The following is a 22,980-nucleotide window of genomic DNA, read 5'->3' as shown; positions in this document are numbered from 1 at the left end:
AAATGAGAGTGTCTCTTCCCTGTCAGGCTGTTGGCATGGGGGTAATTCCATCTCATTTGAAGTTGTGCTGGTTTTGTATTTTGTAGTGCCTGTTAGTCTGAGTTTTAACAGCAGACTACAAATTCTTTCCTATGATGGTCTGCCACTCTTGTGCTTACACATAGGCTGGAGTGCTAAAAAGTTTTTCTCAATATTTCTGCGCTGTCCCCAGCTGGCAGAGTTCTCTACACACCTGCAGAACATGGTTTTTCCTTCACTCATAGTAGACAACTGTTGATTTTACTCAGTGCAAGGTTCAAAGTGGTTGGAGAAGCTGGAGGTTCTCCAGTTTTCTTAAGGCAAGCCCTGTGCATCTGAGGTTCAGCAGTGGAACTTTCTCCACCTTCCTGCCTTCCTCAGTAGAAGACAACCCTACCAGTCCTGCTCAGTGCTCAAGTGGGCTTCCTGCTCCTCTCCTTGTGGGTTTCAAACTCTGCTTTATATTAATACAAGATTCTGAATTTGAACAGCTTTCCTGTCCTTGACCCCCAGTGGCAAGTGACTTTTTACCAGATTTCACACTCTTTCCACCATGATCTTACCTTGCTTGGGCCCCCATAAAGAAGTTGGCTATCTATTGCCTGAGACCTCTGAAACTGGGAGTTCCAAATAAACTTTTCCTCCTTCAAAATCATTCTTGTCAGGTCTTTTGATCACAATGGTGAAAAGTAAGCTACTTCTTCCCAGCAGCAGCCAGCTACCACTTTGTCTCAGAGATGGGTCCAGGCATCTGAATGCTTTATGCCTGCTCCAGGTAGCAGCTGATCACTGTCTTGTACTCATGTAGAGCCCAGTGCACAAATGGAGTTCCCTGGTGTTCCTGCTCCACCCTGCAGGAGCCTGCACACCCAGGAGGCTCTCTCAGGTCTCTCTCCCTCCCCTAATCTTTCTTAGGGCCCAGAGCTGTTTGGGAGGGCAGAGTCTCCTTAGTCTTAGGGCTTCCAGGGATACTAAATTATAACACTGTCTGTTATGGTTTGGATCTGGAATGTGCCCCCAAAGCTTGTATGTTGAAGGCTTAGTCCCCAGTGCAACAGTGTTCCCAGGTAGGGCTTTGGGGAACTGATTGGATCATGAGGGCTCTGATCCCATAGGTGAATTAATTAATCCGTTGGTGGCTTAATAGACTACTAGGAGGTTGTGCAAACTGTTGGGGAGGGGCATAATTGAGGAAGCTGGCCACTGGGAATGTGCCTTAGGGCTATAGCTTGCCCCAGGCCACTTTCCCTCCTTCTGCTTTGTGGAGCCATGAAGTGAGCAACTTTCCTCTACCACACCATGGTGTTCCTTATAGCCAGTCAACCATGGCCTGAAACTTCTGAAACCAAAATAGATTCTTCACCCTTTAAGTTGTTTTCCTCAAGTATTTGTCACAGTGATGAAAAAGCTGACACACCGTCCGATAGTTGAGCTTTAAAAAAGTGAGTTTCTCTGTCAGTTATTTTCTTCTTACCCCCTGTTATGGTGACACTTCATCCTCCTGTTCTCTGCCAAGGGGGATAAAGTTTGTATGCTTCCTCCTCAGAGAGGCTCAGCACTCTTTACAATTTAGTCAGGTAAAAACTTAGTCTCTGTGGATCTTGAAAAAAAAATATTATTAGATTGTACGGCTTTTTCCCACATATGTTAAGACCGACATTCTCCTTCAACTTTCTTTCTTAAACAGGAGATTTCTTACTAGGCTTGTTTTAAAACGCCCAATTGTAACATGGCCTGCATAGCCCTGCATAAGCCTATCTGCCTGACTTTTTTCCAACTAAACATTTTATCACTGTCCCCCAATTCCTCAAATGTGCCGACCTGTTTTCCATGCCAGAGCCCTCACAGACTGTTCACTCTCTGGAGAGTGTTCCTCCCCACGTCTACCCTGGACAGCTTCAGACCCTCAGATTCTTTCTTGCACTACACCCCCATCCAAATTGGTCTACATAAATTACTTACCGATTCTTTTCCAGAAAGTAATAATAGCCAATATCCATTTTCTAGATATAGCATATGCAATCAGTCTCTGTTGGTGGTTATTTAGATTATTTCCAATCTTTTCATAATTAGCAGTCTTATACACAAAGCATATCTATTGGATACTTTTCTAGAAAAAGAATTGCTGTATTTTAAGTTGTACATGGAAACAGTTCATCCCAGTTTAAAAAGTCTGGACTCTGCCAGCTGTGTGCCCTTAGGCAAGTTATTTTACCTTTCTGTGTATTGGTTCCCTCATTTCTAAAATAGAAATAATAATAGGACCTCTTACAGATTCTTTGTGAGTTAAGTGAATTCATATACAGTCCTTAGAACAGTGTGTAGCACATATTCATTCAATAAATGTCAGTTCTTAGGATTATTAACATTTAAAATTTTAGATAGATATTGACAAGTTTTGCCTCATGAATGTATTTTATAATTTTACACTTCATCACTATGAGAATGTCTCTTTATGCCCTCAACACCACATCTTATTAACCCACTTTTTAATCTTTGCTAATTTGATATATGAGCATGGCATCTCATAATAGTTTACTAAGAATGAAGTTAAGCATATTTTCACAAGTTTAAGTCATTTGTGTCCTGGGTGTTCTGTATGTTTTGGCTGTTGTTGTTCGTTGATCTTTTTCTGATTGATTTGTTGGAGTTCTTCATCGTGTACCAGGGAGTTTAGCCTTTGTGTTATGAGTAGCTTTTTTATAATAGTGTTCTACACTTTTACTTCATAGTAAATTTTCTTTCTTTCTTTCTTTTTTTTTTTTTTTTTTTGTGTGTGTGAGAGATATGGGGATCAAAGGGTCTCACACACACTGGGCAAGAGCTCTACTACTGAGCTATCTCCCCAGCCCTTACATGTATTTTTAATGATGTCTTTATTTATGATTATTTTGAAAACTCTGTAAGATCAAGAGCCGTGTCTATTTGTTCATCATTTGTATACCAAGTACCAAGGCAAAAATGTCTAACACTTAATAAATAATCAATAAATATTTAATGAATGAATATATGGGCCAAATATAACACAGAGAATCTTTGGTACATAAATAGACTGGAAAATTGGAAAAGAAATCACTTTGTTTGGAAACATGATGAGTTTGACTTTGGATAGGTTGAGTTTTAGGTGACAGCCAGTATTCTAAGTTCAGTGTATTCAAGACTTTTACTCTGGCAAAATATTCATGCAGATTTTGGAGTCATCACCATGAAGTTTTTCATTGAAAACAGATGATTTCTGATGGAAAGAATGTTATGTGAGGGTCCACAAAAACACTTCTAATCAGAAAAAAAATTTCAGGTGGTTTTTAGTTGTCATAATAGTTTTAAAGTAAACATGAAACGGGAAAAATAGAAGCATTATATATGTGCAAGTATATAAAGATTGTGTGAGTATAGAAATACTTCCGTATTTGGGACAATAATGATTATTGCAAAACATTTATACAGTGTTATAATTGCATCCAAATCACTTATTGTGAAGAAATGAAAGCCTTTCTTAATGGAAAATGGAGTTCATCATAATCATATAAGCTTGTGAAAATCAGAAATGTTCTTTTATATAAAGTAGGCTGTTTGTATTTTCCAGTTTACAATTGAACAGTGATTTTTTTATTGTAATATCACTGAGAGATTAATTACTATCAGTTTAGTCTCCAAGTCTGTTTTTTACAGATTATGTTAACTGTATGAAAAATAAGAAACCAATTGTCTTAAAGGAAACAATTTGTTTTCTCAAAGCAGAGAAAATAAAGCTCTACATACTGATTAATACGTAGGAATATCTTTATGGCAGCAGTCATTGAATAACCATTTTGACTTAAATATTTGTGAATTAGTACATTTACAAGTCTGTTCTGAAATTAGAATTCTTATTTAATAATAGGAAGGAAATGATCAAGGGAGGAACTCTCTTCGACGGCACAGGAGATATGGTATTCTAGTATCAATCTCAATTTTCATAGGATCTTATGAATAAAAGATACTATCTTAAAGTCTAGATTTTTTTTTTTTTTTGCCTTTTCATTAAAAAAAAAAAATCAGTGACTTAAGAAATTAGAACAGCTAGGCATGGTGGTGCACACCTGTAATCCCAGTGGCTCCAAAGGTTGATGCAGGAGGATTGCAAGTTCAAAGTCAGCCCCAGCATAAGTGAGTTGCTTATGAGACCCTGTCATACAAAATAGGGCTGGGAATGTGGCTCAGTCATCAAGTGCCCCTGAGTGCAATCCCCGATACCCACCCCCCAAAAAAAAGGAATTAGAACTTGTGCTAATCAAACAAGTCATTTAGCAGACAAAAACCTTAGACACATTAGAATATCTTCCTACTTAACCTTTATAATCAGAAGTCCTGTATTTCTGAGCATTTACTGACATGAAAGGAAGATTCTATGTACTATCATCAGATTCTTCCCTGTAGGAAAGGAGCTTGTCCATGATGAATGAGCTATTAAAAAAAGAGAGAGAGAGAGAGAGAGAGAGAGAGAGAGAGAGAGAGAGAGAGAGAGATGCAGAAAGTGTTAAGACAGAAAATAAATCTGATATTGAACTGGTACAGGAGCAGCAGTCTGTCCTGCCTGAGCACATGCTAGAGGACATGCAAATGGAGGATCACCTCAGGGGCTTTTAAGTAGCCAGTCATTTCCTAATGCTGAGCTCTCAGAAGTGCTTATTTTCTACTCAGAATAGGAATATTTATACATGAAGAGGGAATGGAAACTCCAAAGTAGCCTGTGTTAATACTTTAAGTAAGAAGTTATAGAATTTTTGCCCATGGTCTTATTTTATGTAACCTGTATTAAAAGACTGGAAATAAATATAAATAAGGCATTTTTGTTTGTTTTTCTTACTTACAAGTACAATATCCTTAGTGCCCTTCTCAAAGAGTATTTGAGAGTGATGAGTATTTGAGAAGGTGATGTAGTAGAGTTTTATTTCATTCGGATAGTTAAATTGCTCACTTTCACTCTGCCTCTTACTGATACTTGGAAGAAAGGAAGTCAAGAATTTGTTGTTCAAACTCAATTACTTTCTGAAAACATAGGCTACCTGAGCAATGGAGTCTTTTCTTTAGTGTGTTAATGTATACTATACTCATAAAAGGAGTGGTAAACCATTGTCAAATTGCTGATCCAGTAGATTAGTTAAAATCCTTAGCAATATTCAGGGATGGAGTGAAGGGTGGCAGCCATTGTATTCTACAAGGTTACCACCCCAAATTGAAACATAAGAGAATATGGCTGCCTCAACATGGGACTGTCCTCTTGGTATGATGAGGGCAAAAATATACTCACTTTCAGAATATGGCCACATATTGCTTGCTTAGTTCATTCTACATCTCATTTTAGCTAATTATTCTCACTCCCATTACAGAAATAGAAGCTAAGTTTAGCAAATTGTTTGGCCATTTATGTTTAGTGCACAAAATTTTTAATTAAGTAAGTAAAATGTCACAATTCATTGTAAATCACTTTGCTAAAGTTCCAAACTTAATATGGAATTTTGTCTTGCCCAAAAGCTACTTTCAACCCCCTGCTGATCTGGCATTCATGTATGATTCCCTGTGGAGCTGAGTGAAATAATGTAAAGAGAGCCAATTAAAGAAACTTTGAGCCAGAGTAGACAAGCTTCAGCCATCTTGTCCATCTTTCTGCCCCCCAGGCACAAACCATCTACTTGCTTGAATCTTGCTGACAAAAATGTTCACTACATGTAAATGACAAGTCATAATCCAGTTATTGCAACTAAAGCAGATTGTTAACTGTTCAAGACTTATTTATTGTGTACTAAAGATGCTGAGTATAAAATCTGATCTGAATTGTCTTGATTCCCCCTTTTTAGGAAATTATTTTGTACAAGAAATGTACTCAAATAATTGTCAAGATGGGGGAGGTTTGTGTCCAGGAAATAAAGTTATCTTCATCATCTTATTAAATGTATTTTTGGTTTCCTTTCACTCTAGCCTTACCTTATGGGTGGGAGGAAGCTTACACAGCAGATGGAATCAAGTACTTCATCAAGTAAGTACAAGCCTCTCAACCAAGTAAGCAATTTTCCTCACATCTGGAGAGAACCTGGAAGTTGCAGAATAATCAGCAAAACCAAGAAATCCTCTTGGAGGTTACAAAAATTAGAAACAAGAAATGAAGCCTCACCATTTTCATTTCATGTGATTTAAATGCTAATATCAGATGTCACTTGGGGGGAAAATCCCTAGTAATAATTTCAAGGGAGACATCAAAATGTTGGAACAGAAACATTATTTGAACTTAAATGGTGGCTACCTAAATTTACTTGCTGGGGAGTAGTGTTAATATTTATGAAAAGTTAATATCTAATGAAAAAATCCATTTTATATGTCTTAAAACTTCTTCACAAAAATACCCATAACAATCAACATTTTTCAGTGCTTTACAATGTACCCAGACCATTCATTCTATAAATATTTCTGTAAATATTTACCAGGCTGTTTCATGCCTTGGAGACACATAGGTAAAATGTACAGACTGGTTCCCAGATGCCTTGGAATTTACATAATAATGAGGACAGATAGACAATATGTAACTTAAGAGATAAATAGGACAGTATATGAACAAACCCAATTCCACTGGATTCAGAACAACTCTTTGAGTTGTGCATATCTTATCATTTTCCTTATTTTAAAGATGAAGAAAATAAGCCTAAAATTGCTGCCAAAAAATTCACAGCTATGACATAACCAAGCCAGAACTAGAGTCAAAGTCTTCTGATCCAAGATCTTTTGTACTGTACTAGACTGTCTGCTAGAGGCCTTAAAAACCTGGACAAAATTACGTTGTCTAGCTGCTGAACCGGTTAGTTTTACTCTGGACAGAGCAGTCTGATATACTGCCCCTGTGTTCTGAGTAAATCCTTTCATGTCAGAATTGGTGTTATGAGAGCACAAAAGGGAATCTCAACAGACTCCTGAGAGCCCAAGAAACTCCCTGTTCATTCTTTTGGTAAATTATGCATGGTATACATTTTAAAAGGAAAAGGAAGACATGTCCTTGCTATCCCTTCAGATGTGCAAATACTTTCAAGCCCTGTGATGTCACATCTCTCTTAGCCTCAGTTTTCCAATCAATAAAGTAAGGGGAATACTATCAACTTTATAGAGTTGTTGAATCACCTAGCATACAACTGTGAGCACAGCAGATGCACAGTAAGTAGTCATCATCATTTTGCAATATGGAGAATTTTTGGTGGGAAAAAAAAACTGAGAAATCAAATCACTATTATAAAGACTGAGAATTCAAAACCTTCATATTTGAAAAAAATTTGAGGAAAAACTAAGGATAAACCTGGCAAAGTGTTTTCATGGTGTGCTTTCCTTGTAGTCTGTAGTGATAAGTAAAGGAAAAGTATGAAGGAGAAGGAATTTTGGAGCAGAGAACCCAGGAATTCCATGTGCATATTACAGTTAGCACCACACTATTCACTTCCAGCTCAGACCTCTTGTAAAGAAACTTGCCCTCTGATGTGCTGGATTAATCGTGTTTAGTATCCTGTAGGGACATCAGGAAAATAAAACAACACAGTCAAATTTGCATTGAGCCCTAGCTGATGTTCAATTGCCAGACATAGATGTTGGTTTCTATATGTTGTGTCATTTAATCCTTTTAATGATATCTAAACAGATGTCACTTAACTTACTGATGGTGTGATGAGGGTGGTGAACTATATCTTGCCATGTTATGCTCTAGAAGATCCCCAAATGAATGTATGATCAAAGGAAGGAAAGCAAGCATTCATTAATAACTGGGGTTCTGCTTTCAGAGTCTCTTGAAAAGTGTTAATAAATGAGTCCAGACCCCGTAGGGAACTCCTTTGCCTAAGCTTAGCTGTCTGTCAGTACATCCTAACCCAAAACCAAATATGAGAGCCTAACTAGCACTGTATGAGAGATAGATACTAAGAACACGATTGCCCATAACAAAGAAAAAGGGGGAGCAAGAGATGGATAGCCAGAGAGTCAGTTTGGCTCCCCACTGGTACCCAGTTGACGTAGCTACTGGTCCTTACAGATGGGAACAACAGCCTTGGGCTGAACTACTAATACCAGGGGAAGATAGCACCCAAGGAGAAGACATAAAAAAAGAAGGGTCAGCAAACTCTTCAGCTGCCCTGAGATCTAACTCAATTCTTGTGGAATAAATAGGAAAAGAAGCCACATTACCCAGTCCCGTTTACTCCACTCAGAAAAATACCCCAAAGGATGCATTCTGGAAGCCCATCAGTTCTCTTCCTTAACCTTAATCTTAATCTTGATATATGAGGAAAGCATAAAAAACATAAAATAAATTTGTTTTCCAAAGGGCAATGGTGGGTATCATTATCTCACCATTACAGCTGAAGAAACTGTTAAAGAGGCTAAATTTGTCAAGGTCACGCACAATAAAATTGCAGAGCCAAGGTACAGAACCAGGGTTGTGTGGGTCCAAAGCCACCCCCTACACACATACTCAGGCTGCACCACCTCCCCCTCCTTATTTTAAGGTTGTCTGTTAACGTGACAAGAAAGACATTTTAAACAGATCTTGATGCAGATACAGCTCTATATCCAATTTAAAATAGCAAAATAGAATTTTGATTTTAAAAATAAGTAGTGATCTTCTGGAGATTAGAAAGGTCAAAGAGCAAAAATAAGAAAATCTAATATCGTGGTGCATCTTTCCCCTCCTTATGGAGGAGTAGGGTGCTTGTTGTGAGTTGGGTTTTGTTTTTATCATTAAAATTTTACCTCATTCAAGCACCAAGACTTATCTAAACTGTTCTTGACCAAAGTCTTACTTTGATATGTACTACATACTTCCCTGCCTTCTTGTACAGAGCCCACTGAACATGATCATTATGAACATTCATCATTATATAGACAGTGAATTCTGCAGGGGACATTGAGCTGTATGTGCTAGAGTAGAGACAAATCTGTCATCTGTCACTGCTCTCCATGTGCCTGTCACTCCCTTCACCCCCATATTTTTTCCCTCTGCACAGTCACCCTCTTCTCCAGGAATTTCTTATTTGGAGAAGAGAGTAATCTAATTTGAATTGCTTATAAATAGTCTTTGAGCATGGGCCTGCAGGAATTGTGGTGAGTCAAGTATGCAAGTTCTGATGGGGGTGGATTTGATTACAGGATAGCCATTGGTTTAAGAAAATGAGGAGCATGGGCCTTGGACGCCAAGAACTTGGATGCAAATGCTGGTGTTTCCACAAAATAGCTGAATGACCTTGGGCATGTTTATTTAACATCTGTAGGGTTTTATTCCACATTTATAAAATATAAAGTATATTAGCACTTCCTAGAATTCCTGTCCAGAATGAATGAGCTGATATACGTAAAGTTTGACATTTGGTGGCAGTTTCTTCATGGCTCTGAGCCACTTTGAGTTAGGTGATATTGCCGAGTAAGTAAAGTCTACACAAGTGAACATCTACCAAGGTCCTTCTTAGAACTATTTAGGTTTTGTTTTGTTTTAATTTTTATCCTTCCACTACCCCCAACCAAAATTTTGAGGCCACACAGCCTGTGTTAGCTATTGAGAGGGGAGGGGTTTATTTGTAGGTGGATGATAGTCTGGAGGCTAAAGAAATAACAATTAACTCACGTTATTGCCTCACTCACCTCTGCTTAAAAAGAATAATGACTGAAATCACCCTCCCAGAACACCCAAAGAGATGATGGTTGGCATACAGATGATCCCTTCCCAGAAATTGGCATCTGTCACTGTCCTTCCAGAGATCGAATCATTAAGTCTGATGAAAGATAAGCCTCCAGCAAGAGAATAACTGTCAGCGCTGTCTCCAGAATGTCCAGGTACATATGGTCCTCACAGAGTATTCCTAGCCATTTACCATTTCCGCGTCCATCCACACATCTATTAATACTTTGTCATCTACTTGAATTCTGATGCCAGAGAAGAGCATTTTACCTGGTTTGGACAGACTTATACAGCATTGTCATTGACAGAGCCAGTGTGTCATAGAACTAACAAATGTATGTGTCTGTGTGTGTGTGTGTGTGTGCTGACATGCGTGAACACAGGCATGCTCACTTGCCATAAATATATATGTAAATCTATCGACATACTTGCATAAAATATATCAGTATATTCTAGGAACATTTTTTCTATTTTCTCCTTAGAGAGGAAGTTGCAGCATTCTTAATGACAAAGTATTCATTATCTTGAGGGTGCTGTAATAAAATTATCTCATTACTTGATCATTTTTTCGCTCAACTTCTTATCTTCCCCTTGAAGTTGTATACTAATACAAATTTACGATAATCTTTTCATATGATTCTATATTAAAGTATGTTATGTGATAAATAAAAATATTTTGAGAGTTATCATGTTTATTAATAAAACTGAGTTTATAATTGCAAATTAGATATAGCTGATACTTGCTTCCATTGTACTCTTTTAACTTTTCATCAAAAGATTGAATTTACTGTGATCAATGATCATACTTATATTAATTCCCTATTTCTACATAATAAATTTTTTCCACCCAGTTTCAAAACATCAACAATACAGAATTGACTTCCCTGCGTTATTTTGATGCTCTTGCATTCTGTCTTCCTGAGTCTTTCATGAAGTTGTCAAGCTGTTTGCTAGCTGGGCCCCCCAGGAATTGAAGAGTGGCTTCCTAGGCTGGCTAGAAGACTTATTTCAAGCTCACTTATGAGGCTGTTGGCAGAGGCCTCAACTTCTCATATAAGTCTGTGGGGTCACTCCCAACATAGCAGCTGCCTTCCCTAAGAACAAGGGATGAGAGATACCTGACAAAAAAAAGCTACAGTGCCTTTCAAAACCAATCTCAGAAGTGAGTGATATACCTTCTCATCTGTTGTTGGTCACAAAAACCAACCCTGGTACAGTGTAGTAGGCAACTACACAAGACTGGATTCCAGATGATGTGGTTCTCTAGGAACCATGTTAGAGGATACCTACTAAAATGCCATTTCCCAATATTATGTCAATTAAATTATATGTACATACAATATTTGTAAATAAATAGTATAAGCTTCTAAATATCAGATACTTGCTAATGAATATTCAATTATATTATTGGTGACTTCAAATAGATATAATTATTTGCTTTTAAAAATTACTTGCATGGTCTTGTAATTCTCCTTATATGTCAAATCTAAAATCGGAGGTATTGAAATATTGTTTCTCATGTTATAGATTCTGTTCTCTATTACACATCAGTAGAATATAGGAAATCTGTGTTTTGTTTTTTTTTTAATAAAACTAAAGTTTTGTGTAGAGCTGGGAAGGAAAGTAGATGACACCTCACACCAGCTCTTAGTTGATGATGACTACCTCAAGTGTTGTTTGAGAATTCTAAAGCCATATTTAACCTCACTAACATAGGCCTTGATCAATTAATTAAAGATGTCTGCCGTGGGTGTGGGGAAGTAATGTCTTATAAGACATGTGCCACATCTTTGGAATGTTGATTTTCTACAGCATATTGCTAACATAGAAACTCTGCTTGGATGAACAGTAAAAAGGTAGCTATTAGGTTGGAATAACAAATTATGACAATCACTCCCCAATATCTTATGAGATGTTCAATATTTGAAGCTTTGCTTTTGTAACTCTAATTTTCGATAGGCATGATTTTCTTATTTCCAGTCAGAGTTCATTAACAACCATAAGTATGTATCTGAACTTTGGATAGAATAAGATAGTTAGGTTGTTCCCAAGTAGGAAAGAATGTGGATCTTAACCTATATATGGATAAGATTGACCATTGTCAGCCTACTGTGTTAATTAAAAACTTCGGTTACACCGTGTCATCTCCTTTATAAAATAAAAAATTGAAAACACACAAGGAAGAATTTGAGCTTACAGTTTCCTAGGGCCTAACTTTATTCTGCAAATAGATCCTATCTTTAGTAATTCTAAAGCAATTAGAAATTTGGGGGATTGGAGAGGAAATATGGGAGATTGGAAATAAAAAGTTACTTCTTTTACCTTTCCCCGAATCCTGGGCAGATTGTTTTAGCTTCACTTTTTGGACATTGTGAAGCTCTCTCCCTCTGAAGACCTCATTAATTTGGCTGCTTTGATTCATTTTCAATAAGTTAAGAAATGTCCACTGACAGACTAATAAGCTCTAAGGCTCATTTAATGAGGCGTCAGGACAATTTCTGTCTTCGGGCTAGGGTAGGCTCCTCGCTGTATTCTGCATGGATAAGAACCTAAGCATACCTTTCTTTCTTTCTTTTTTTTTTTCTTCCTTTTTTAAAAAATATTTTTAGTTTTTTTTAAATATTTTTTTTAAATATTTTTAGTTGTAGATGTACACAATACTTTTATTTATTTATTTATTTATTTATTGGTACTAGGGATTGAACTTGGGGGTACTCAAGCACTGAGCCATATCCCCAGCCCAATTTTGTATTTTATTTATAGACAGGGTCGCAACTGAGTTGCTTAGCACCTTGAGGTTGCTGAGGCTGGTTTTGAACTCGTGATTCTCCCATCTTAGCCTCCCAAACCGCTAGGATTACAGGCGTGTGCCACCACGCCTGACTATTTATTTATTTTTATGTGGTGCTGAGGATTGAACCCAATGCCTCACATGTGCTAGGCAAGCACTCTATCACTGAGTTATAAACCTAGTCCTCCAAGCATGCCATTCTTAATGAGACAATAATGAAGAAACCAGCACAGGACTTAAAAGTAGTCAAGGTAGTCCTGATTAACATTTTGCCTACAAACACTACTTTTCTATGAATAAGTTGTAATATACTAAAATCCTCACTAGTTTGCACTTCAAAGTTGTAACCACCTATGTGATAACTTATTTAGAATATCCATTCTGTTGCACACGGTGTGGTATGTGTAGGACTGAATATTTTTCCAGTGAGTAAATACTGTTGGCAGTTTGGAGAAGCAATCAATGGGGGAGAGAAAGGAGGCTTCAGTACCTAATGGACCTGGGTTCTAATATTTTTGTCACCACTTTCAAGCATGAACTTAGTATTGGTTATTTCAATGTATCCTCCTGAAAACAATAACAATAATTTCTATCTCCCCAGATGGTTTTGAGAATTGAATGAAATTAGGGATCTAAAGCCCCTGGCAAAATACCTGGCTCAAGGTGAGCTCTTAACAGATGTGGTTTCCCCTTCCTTCCCTTGCTTCATTGCTATTTACCAATGAAGGAGTTTTAAATGACAACATTTGCACAGCTGCAAATAGAAACCAGTAGCCAAAACCTACATTTCTACTACTCTCTGGACAGTCAAAAGCCCAGTGATAGGAGCAGAAAGGTTGCATTGATCATGAGCCTGGAACAGCTTGCCCAGGATTTTCTATAAATACCTACAAAGATGTATAGAAATATGAAATTCTGTAGGAGAAATTGTCATTTAAACGAAAGGCCAGCCAGCTGGCTTGGGTTATTCAGAATGGCAAAGCCACTGAGATGAATAAAACATCCAGATCTAGACATCCAACATCAAGCTCTTTTCCCTACCATTTCAATAATGACAGGTATAAATTGGGCATGAAGCATGATTTCCAGAATTTCATTGGGGTATTATAAGCAAATCCCCCAGGTTTGCATAGAGTTCTTTGGAAATTTATCACCTTTTTGGAGTTATACTTGGTTTAGCCAGATGTAGACTTCTCTCTGCTTCTAGGACCCTTTATATAGATTTATTAACATATACTTCTTTTTGTCACTTTTCCTCCCAAGTTGCTGTGTTAGCTTGCTAGTGCTTCCATAATAAAATAGCCCAGAGTAGATGTCTTAAACAATAAAAATTTATTTTCTCACAGTTCTGGAGGTCTGAAGTCCCAAAATAAGGTGTCAGCAGGGTTGGTTTCTGTTGAAGCCTCTCTTCCTGGACACAGTTCTGTCCTTAACAATTGCTTTTCCTTTAATTTGCTTTCTGTAAGATCTTTGGCACCTTGTTCTTCATCCATTGGATTATTTTCATTGTCATATAATCTTTCTTGTAACAAATTTACCAAGTTTTAGGCAAATTGCAAGAATTGATTCAAACCCCAGTGCCTTTTTACTTCATGGAAGTGGCCCTAGGCATTACAAAGAAGCAACTGAGGAGTAAGGGAGTGTGGCAGACAGAAAACAGTGATCTCCAACAATGTCCAATCCTGGTCCCCAGGACTTGTGGATATGTTAAGTTACATGGTAAAGGGGAATTAATTTTGATTATCAGCTAACCTCAAAGCAGAGTGTGTGTCCTGAATTATATAAGTTATTGGCAAGGGGTAGAGAATGAAGGATAGAGTGAGCTCTTAGGAAGAGCTTTGTGTTTTTAAAACATTTTATATTCTAATGGTTAAAACTAGATTTGTTAGCTTACAAGAGTATTTATTTGCCGTAAATAATTATAACTTAAAGCCTGGGATTCAAGTAAATTTACATATAAATGCCAGAAACTCTAGTTAAAATTGAATTATAATACTGCTTCAATCATTACCTATCACCAAATGTGTGAATAGACCTTAGCAAGCTGCTTGGATGTGAGAGTATTGGCAAGGTGGGCTATTCTGATTACTTGGTGACTTTTGAGCTAAATTAAGTGAGTCTCTTTTTCCCCAGGTAATGTTCAATTTCTGTAAACATATCTGTAAACTATGTAAGACAAATTCACTGCATTATCACATCTGAGGATTGTTTTATCTGAACCTCAACTATAAATAACTTAGTCTCCCACTTTTCAGTCAATGCTGTAACTATAATAATATGTCAGTGGGATGTATATTGTATCCAGGCATCAAACATTTATTGATTCCACTTTTTGTGAGCCAGACACAAGCTATAAAGATAAGAAAGACACATTCCTGACCTGCAGAAGCTAACAGTTTAGTGGACAAAAATAAACATATTTAGAATTTATTGTCACATGACTCAAAATTTCTGACTGCTGGGGAAGCACAAAGGCCTCTGATTCAGGCTTCACATGTACTTTTTATTCACAGTTATTCAGATAACATTTTTTTATAAATTTCATGACAAGTACTATTAAAAAGATATAGTAGCATTGGACAGATTATCTGTGATCATTGAGTTAATTATTCAATTAATTTCACCTTGCTGAGCTGAAGGGCCCCATTCAGATGGTATCACCTAATCCACTTCAGAGCCTCTTCATGTGTTGTCATGGAAACCAACCCAGATAACAGAGGAGTCTAACATACTGGTTAAATTCTCAGAAGTCAGATCCTGTCTCTAAAACATGACTTGGACAGATATTTCAACTGTCTCAGTATTCCTTTTCTCATAATGGACAGTTAAATCCATGTAGTCATAAGTCCACACATGGCAGGCACCATTGAAATCAATCAGTATTCAAAGTATGTGAGAGAACTATAGAGGATGATGGTATGTTTTTTAAATCCCATAATTTTTCACTAGAATTAGAGGGTTCAAGCACTCACTCTCAAATGACTGTAGCACTTCACATGATGGTGTCAGTAATACTAACAAAATACCTCAAGACCTCAAAAATTTTCTCTTTAAGAATCTCTCAAACTCACTTTCAGTTTTGTGATATAAATTTTCTCTAATACTATATATATATATATATATATATATATATATATATATATATATATATATATATAAAATTAACTTTGGTATAAAAATAATATTAGACTCGATATAAAATAAGTTGAAATTGTATGTTTTAAATTTCAGGTTTTAAAGTTTCAAATTTGGTAATTAAGAAAAATATGTTTAGTCAGATGTTTAATAAATTTATTTACTAAATTAAGTGAAAGCCTGTGTTACTCATAATTCTATCTTAAAGAACATTAAAATTAAAGGAGTTTCTATATTTTATGTACTTTTGCACACTAGTGGGAATTTAATCTGAAAATAATGTGGTCTTGCAAAGTGGTTTCTAATTAAATTTAGTGTGTATTAGTCTATATTCTGACAGTCTTTTGATTGTTGACATAAAGTAGCAAGAAAATTATTTATTGCCGGTTTTCTGTATTTTAAAACTATAAAAGTAGTACATATATTCCCTGGCAAAGTCAGTCATGGCTTCCTCTTGAAATACTCCCTTGGGCTTGGCAGTGATTCACATAACACTAACTGCAGTAGCACATCTCCTTTCAGTAGCTTAATACCCACAGATCAGTGCAGCATTCCTGTTTAATGGGTGTGGCTATTTCTTCTGGATGGTAAATTTGATGTCCAGACTGCTTCATTTCTCTTGGTTCCGCCCATCCTCTGCAGCCTCAGAGTCCTTTACATGTAGTTAATGAGTGAGGATTGAAGAGTGTAGAAGGCACTCCATCTTCTTAAAGACCTCAGACTCATAAAAGAGAAACAGTTCTGTCCCCTTCCATTGGCAGGAACTAATCCCATGCTCAGTATAAAGATAGGGTGGGCTAGGAAATTAATCTTTGCCTGAATGTCTGCCTCCTAGCAGCAATGCCACAGTCTGGGATGGAGAACATAATTTTTTTTTTTTTTTGGGACACTGTCAAAGGATATATGTTAAAGTATAAATACACCCACAAGCCTATATCATGATTAGTATCTTATAGTCCAGGATATAGGTATCTAGGTATTGATATCAGTAGGACATATTTTTTACTTTATTCTGTTTGTTTTTTGTCCTATCATGATCAAAAACAGGATTAATTTTTCAGAATTACCCAGGGCTGCAATCTGTGATTTATACAGCTGTTTCTTTCTTTGAAAAATTAATTATGTCAGTTTTGGAGTTGGGATGTTAGCTCTATGTAATGATTGACAACAATCCAAGTCATATATAGTATCTGAAGAATATAATTAATATTCTTTATGTTTTTTATCAGGAATTTTTATCTTTTACAAGTCTAGTGATAGCAATTACTTCAATATTATATGTAAGTAAAATATTACTGTAGCTTTAGATTATTATAATTTAATATCTCAGACTAAGTTTTTTTAATTAATTGGAATTTCAAGATTTCCAAAATGTATTTTTATAGAAAGGACCATAAATATATAATAAAAATAAAATTTGTCCTGTAAAGATTTGAATGAGATCCTGCTAACGTTTGATCAGAGCCCTACTGACTTTCCAGATCACTCAGTACAAACTGCTCAAAGTGTTCTGTGATATTTACAAAGTTCATTAATGAAAAATATTCATTTTAGAGGTACAGTTCTAAAATTATGTAAGAGGGAATTCTTGTATTAGTGGGAACAAAATGCCTATAATCTTCTCTTTCATATTTTGGGATGGATTCCTCATATTGCTGATCTGTGGTTATTCTCATAACCAATGCCTGTGGCCAGATTATATGATACCTTACTATGGTTTGGTGAGTTTTTAGTACTTTTATTGACGTGGTTCACCTTATATTCTTGTGCTCTAATTTGTTAATTTAAAAAATGGAAATTCTGTTTTAAGTGTAGATCTTTTATATACTTCACTACTTGGAATCTGTGGCCAGGAATAAATTTTTCCAATGATTCAAAGTGACTACTGCCTGAAACAAATCATATGAACATGTATTTACTTTGTTGTCTGGTTCATATGAATATTATACCCATAAAGTTATCCCCCTAAAAAATGACATTGGAAGTTAATTACTTTTGGCTCTGATCCTGCAGCTTGATCTTAGGCATGATAAAATAATATTGGCAAGTCTTATTAAACTCAGAGATTTATAAATAGGGCCATCTACATTGGAAAGTTACAGAAGAACCTCTCCTTTCATCATCATAGACAGTTATAAGAATGAATTTCTACAAAACTGTTACACTTTTTGTCTTTAAGCCCACTTTTTGCTTAGCAGGCTGTCCTAAATTTTTATTTTGAAAGAAAGCATTTGCTTTCTTTTTTGAAAGAAAGCATTTTGCTCCTCTAGCTACGAGGTAAGAAACATAAGGAGGGTAATTATAATGGGATTTAAATAATTCGCTTATATTTCTTTGCCAATGAAATAAAGCATGTTCTTTTAGGTTTTTTATAAGCTCTAAAATATGTCCTTCAATTTACTAATATTATTTTTTTAAAAAACACACAATACCATCATTTTCCCGGATCGAATATTATTGTTTTCCAACAACAGATTTGGCAACTATTCAAAGGCAGGGAATAATATGCTTTTCGGATTTTCAAATACGTCTGAACTGCTGTTGATTGCTCTCCAAATCAGGTCAGATGCACTGTCTCTGCAGGAGCATTTGCCAGAGGTACTGTATGTTCAAATGGACGGTTTTTATGTTTTGTAGTCAGCTTCATTTATTTTCTGGACCTCTAAATTTTTCCTTCTAAATAGCAGCATCTCCCTTTATTCACCATCGGGTCTTTATTAATTAAACAGAATCAACAGGACTGGTTTATTCTCTCTTTTCAGCTGAGTTACCAAGTGCACAAATCAGAGAGGAAATATTTCTAATACTAGAATGTTCTCAAAGCCAGTAAATCTGGGATTATCTCATCACACCGATTATGTCAAAGCTCTTTAGCCACAGTGCTCACAAAGACCTAAAATTGAATGGTATACTCAAAACTGGCCCCATTCCAGCATCATAGGCAAAATTCCAAGTTTTTCTTACAATAATCAGAAAGCCCTAATTATCAATAGACTGTGATCATTCATTGAATATGTGCTCTTTGCCAGGACCTTCACATGCATTACCTGAGTTTCAGAAACTCTGACCCCTTGCTTCTGGATGCATTTACCCAAGATTCTGTTGTGGAAATATATTCTCAAAGCACAGAAAACATCACCCTGTTGTTTCAGTGTTATTGTTTCCTAGTGAGTCATTGAAGTAGCTACATGTTTGACACTTAGGTGTGCTTGTGTGTTTTTAAGCAAGTCCAGAAAAGTATGCTGTGAATGTAAGACTGATAAAATTTGAATTTCATGGAATTACCTTTCTATTTGGAGCAAGATCAGATGTTGATTTGCTGATTTTAAAAAATCACTTCAGTTTTTTTTAAACATCTTACTTTTGATTATTTTAATCACCAATCTAATGGACTCTGTATTTGTGCAGTTATAATATTTCAAGTATAAGAATATTGTGTGAAATAGTCAAATTGCAAAACATGAACCTAAATTTTTCCCTTAGGTGGTTGCTCCTGGTTTCCTTTCTTCCCATCCTCCCCAATTAGGGAACATTATAGGGGAGGGAAATTTTAAAGATAACTTAAATTGCAGTCTCTCCCTTGGACCAACATATTGTAAGTGTGCTGATAAACATGACACTCATGGATACCGAGACTGTGAAATAAGCAGAGCATTCTCCTCCAGCTTCTTCGCTTCAAACACACACTTTTGACAGGATGCTGTGTCCTCGTTTCACCTTGCAGTGCCATTCCACCCTTCTTATGCTGCTCTCGTTAGTATTTCTTTAAAACCACTTTCAATTTAGGCAGCTTCCCAGCTTTATAAAGGCCTTGAAATGAAATTAACCTGTACCGAATCAGATGCTTTTGTAAATTTAGCCATCATCAAGAAAAATTCCTTTAAACCACTTTAAAGAGTGAATAGTAATATGGATTATTGTGAAGAGAATAATGATTCTTTGTACCACTTAACCATGCTTCAAGGTTTTGAAACTATGAAGATATCTGGGCCTTGTCACATTCACCTTGGTTCTTAAATGGCATGAGCTCCTTTAACCCCATTGTGAGATTATCAGCAATCTTCTTCCACAGAAAGCTACATCTATAATATTTAAACAGAGAAGCTGAATAATTTGTTCAGAGTGATTCGAACAAAAGTTAGAGGATAGGATTGAAAACAAACCAAGTCAGAAATGACAGTCCCATATTTGTATCAGTCCCATATTTTCAGTAACTAGCATCAATAGCCAATAAAATGGGTTCATTTTTGTGATACTTCCTGAACACTAGCCCTATGTGTAAGTAGCAGGAGCATGCTAGTTTAAGTAATGTTGCATATTCAAAGATTCATGGGACACATTAGCATATTAAAGGTGCTGGGAAGTCCTATACTTAAGAACCCCATTTGCCTATATTTAACCTGTAGGATTTGACATCATACAAGTCTTTCTTCATACAGCATTTATTAAAAACTCTTGGAACATACTTTGGAAAATGTTGTTGTATGACCTAGGCTATACATTCAGATCCACAGTCTATTAGATCTTCATGGGCACTGGCCTTCAGGCACACTTAATCTAAGACGTGATGCTGCTTCTGAGGTTGGTGTGGGAGGATAGGCTGGGGAAACTGATCTAGGGTGGATGCAGGCAGTGTGGCAAATCAGAGCTAGAGACAGTTCCCAAAAAGAAGAAACAAATTTCCATCCTAAATTCAGAAGCTGTCTGTCAAACTCTCAGGAGGTAGGCAAACAGTGGATTTAGGAGTTTCATCTAGCTGAAGGCTTAGAGTAAGAGATGAGTCCTGAGAAACACCATCCCATCCAGCAAGTAGGACCAAGGTTGTGTGATGTTTTACTACTCCCTGCACATGCCCACTATCTTTTGTACCTCCTTCCTCAAATTTGTGTTCTTTTCCTAAATTTGTCTTTCAGGATGCTAATCCTTTGTTCTGAGAACATGTCAGGCACCATAAATTCCAAGATAAAAAATAGTTCCTGCCCTCGAAGAGCTTCAAATGTTGTAAAAAAGCCTACAAATAAATAGGCATTAAAAATACAGTATAATAAGAGACAAGACTGTGCACAGATTGGAAGAATCTTAAGGGAGATTTGGTTCTTTAGAATGAGGATAAGTTAACTCCTTAGGGAAGAGGATTGTGGCAGAGAAGGAAATGTTATTGTGGAGTATAAAAAACAAGATGTTTCATACTATAGAATGTGTATTTGTTCCAGAAGCCATTAATTGGATTTGTCATAGATCTCTATGCTGGAGTAGGCGATGAATTAGAAAAGAATTAGAACAGAGGCAGTCACTATTTTAGTGACCCAGACTACTGCATTGGGAAAGGAGAGGGGGAACAGATTGCTGAGATATTACAGCTAGACAATCATAGGACTTGCTAACTGATATTATCCAGTAAGGAAAAAAGAGAAATCAAAGATGATGCATTAACCTGCATTCCTTGTTACCAGTGAGGAAAGAAGGAGATGGATTTTCTTCAAACCTTAAAACATGCCTAAGATTTATTCATACTGGTTGGGTTCAGTTCTAACTGCTTTCTATTACCAGGGACTGCAGAAGGGTGGCTGCAGTGGAACCAAGATCAGTACTTGTGTGGCTGGGTAGAAAGATCATTGTTCAGATCCTAATTTGTATTCCTTGTTCTTCTCAAGTCACGTAACACAGACTACATCCTGGATTCACCCCGTGAGGAGTATCTTGAACCTGTCTTGCTCAGAGGAGAATGAAGAGGATTGCTCTAGAGAACTCACCGACCAGAAGAGTTGATGGTTTTCTGTAGGAAGCGGAGCTCCACAGTCTTCCGGCATCTCAGTCTGTGCGCGTGACTTGAGCAGAGACCTGTGACACCCAACTCTGAGACACAGCCATCTGAAATAGGAGCAAAGCAGGCACTACTTGATGGAGTAGGAAATGGAGACTAGACTTAGGGTATTTTTGTAAAAATGTTTTAATATACTGTACACATTTAAAAGTTGCTACTCAGTAGTTTCTTAAGAATGATTCAGTTATATCTTTTGAAATGATATATAATTAAATTTTATATGTATACTTTTGTCTTATATATTTACATCTTTATAATTTTATATGTAGTTCATTATTTGGCATCATATCCAGTGGTCTTTATAATTAAGATCTATTTAAAATTTATGTGAACAGAGTAAAATACTTCATTTATTTGATAATTCACTGATCTTTTTTTTTTATGTTCATATCTTAGAAAGAGATCTTAGCAAGCTTTTGGGGATTTTTAAAGGCTCATATTTAAACATCTATCTCCTGGGCTACCAAATACAACTTACATCTTTAGGGGACTTTTTAATTTACAAAATGACTTTCAGACTTTGTCTCTTCTCTACCCTCCATCCTCACCTCCATCTCCACCTTTACTGGTTATTGAACCCAAGGCTTTGCATATGCTAGGCAAGCACTCTATCACTGAGCTACATACCCAGCCCAAACTCATCGTATTTAAACCACATGATATGCTTATTAGGCTGATCTAGTATTTTTATCCCCATTTTGAAAAGAAACTGCTTAGGGAAATAGTGGTTCAGAGAAATGAAACTCCCTGTCCCAGGACTGAAACTCACACCTAAGTGCATACTCAATCTTCCCCTCACCCCACCCTGTACCCTGCGGTCCCTGCAGAGGGAGGTCATGGCCCAACACGCAGGGCACTGCACTGTAGTTCTGTTGATGCAGCTGGCTCTGCAGTTGTACATTCCAGAGACTCAGAAGGCACCTCTCAGTCAAACATGCTTCTCCCTCTGTAAACCCTTCCTCCTTCCACCCACTCACTCACCAGGTAAGGGTACCGCTTTGTGGTGTTGTTTCAATAGGCTTCTTTTAGCAGCTCATATTTTTCTTAAGTAATTGGTGGGGCTCATATCAGTGACTTACTCTGCGCTTAAGGTGCCCTTGCCAGAGGGAACATTTGGGGGCAGGTGATGAGATATTACTGTTCTTCTTGGAACAAGATAGAGGCCAGGAACCCACTGCTACCACACAGACCTAGAGCTCCTGAGAACACCGTGTAAGAACTATCACTTGTAACCACTTTGTAGATGAGTAAATTGAGATGCTAAGAGTTCATACAGTTCATGTCTAGGTCAAGGCTAGCTAGACCCGATCCTAAGTCTCCTAGTGTGCTGCATTTCATCTGGTTGGTAAGATACAGATGGCGAGTACATATAGACATTGCTCACCCATGCCTTCCCAGTACGTTGAGGATTTATGGTTTATGTCTTCAGGAATGGTGTCAAGTCAGATCCAGCCTGAGAGGCAGTCATCACCCATCAGAAAGGTGGTAGAGTGACGGAGAAGACTGGTGCTCCCCTGATAGCTGTTTGGG

The 22,980-nt window shown here is 36.9% G+C and overlaps 1 protein-coding gene across 5 annotated transcripts in view; it reads left to right on the top strand.

Moving 5' to 3' along the window:
- The window catches only part of Stxbp4 (syntaxin binding protein 4), a 161,070-nt gene extending 139,259 nt beyond the window's left edge, over nt 1–21,811 (top strand). For all 5 annotated transcript variants that reach the window (XM_071603791.1, XM_071603790.1, XM_027924780.2 and 2 more), the window contains 2 exons: nt 5,980–6,037; nt 21,281–21,811. In XM_071603791.1, the coding sequence (XP_071459892.1) occupies nt 5,980–6,037; nt 21,281–21,395 (173 nt within the window). In that variant the 3' untranslated portion in view covers nt 21,396–21,811. The remainder of the gene's footprint in view (nt 1–5,979; nt 6,038–21,280) is intronic.
- The last annotated feature ends 1,169 nt before the right edge of the window (nt 21,812–22,980 follow it).

This window comes from Marmota flaviventris, chromosome 17 (assembly GCF_047511675.1).
Source record: "Marmota flaviventris isolate mMarFla1 chromosome 17, mMarFla1.hap1, whole genome shotgun sequence".
Lineage (NCBI taxonomy): Eukaryota > Metazoa > Chordata > Mammalia > Rodentia > Sciuridae > Marmota > Marmota flaviventris.
The sequence above is the reverse complement of the archived record's forward strand: the minus strand, read 5'-3'. Positions and strand labels throughout refer to the sequence as shown.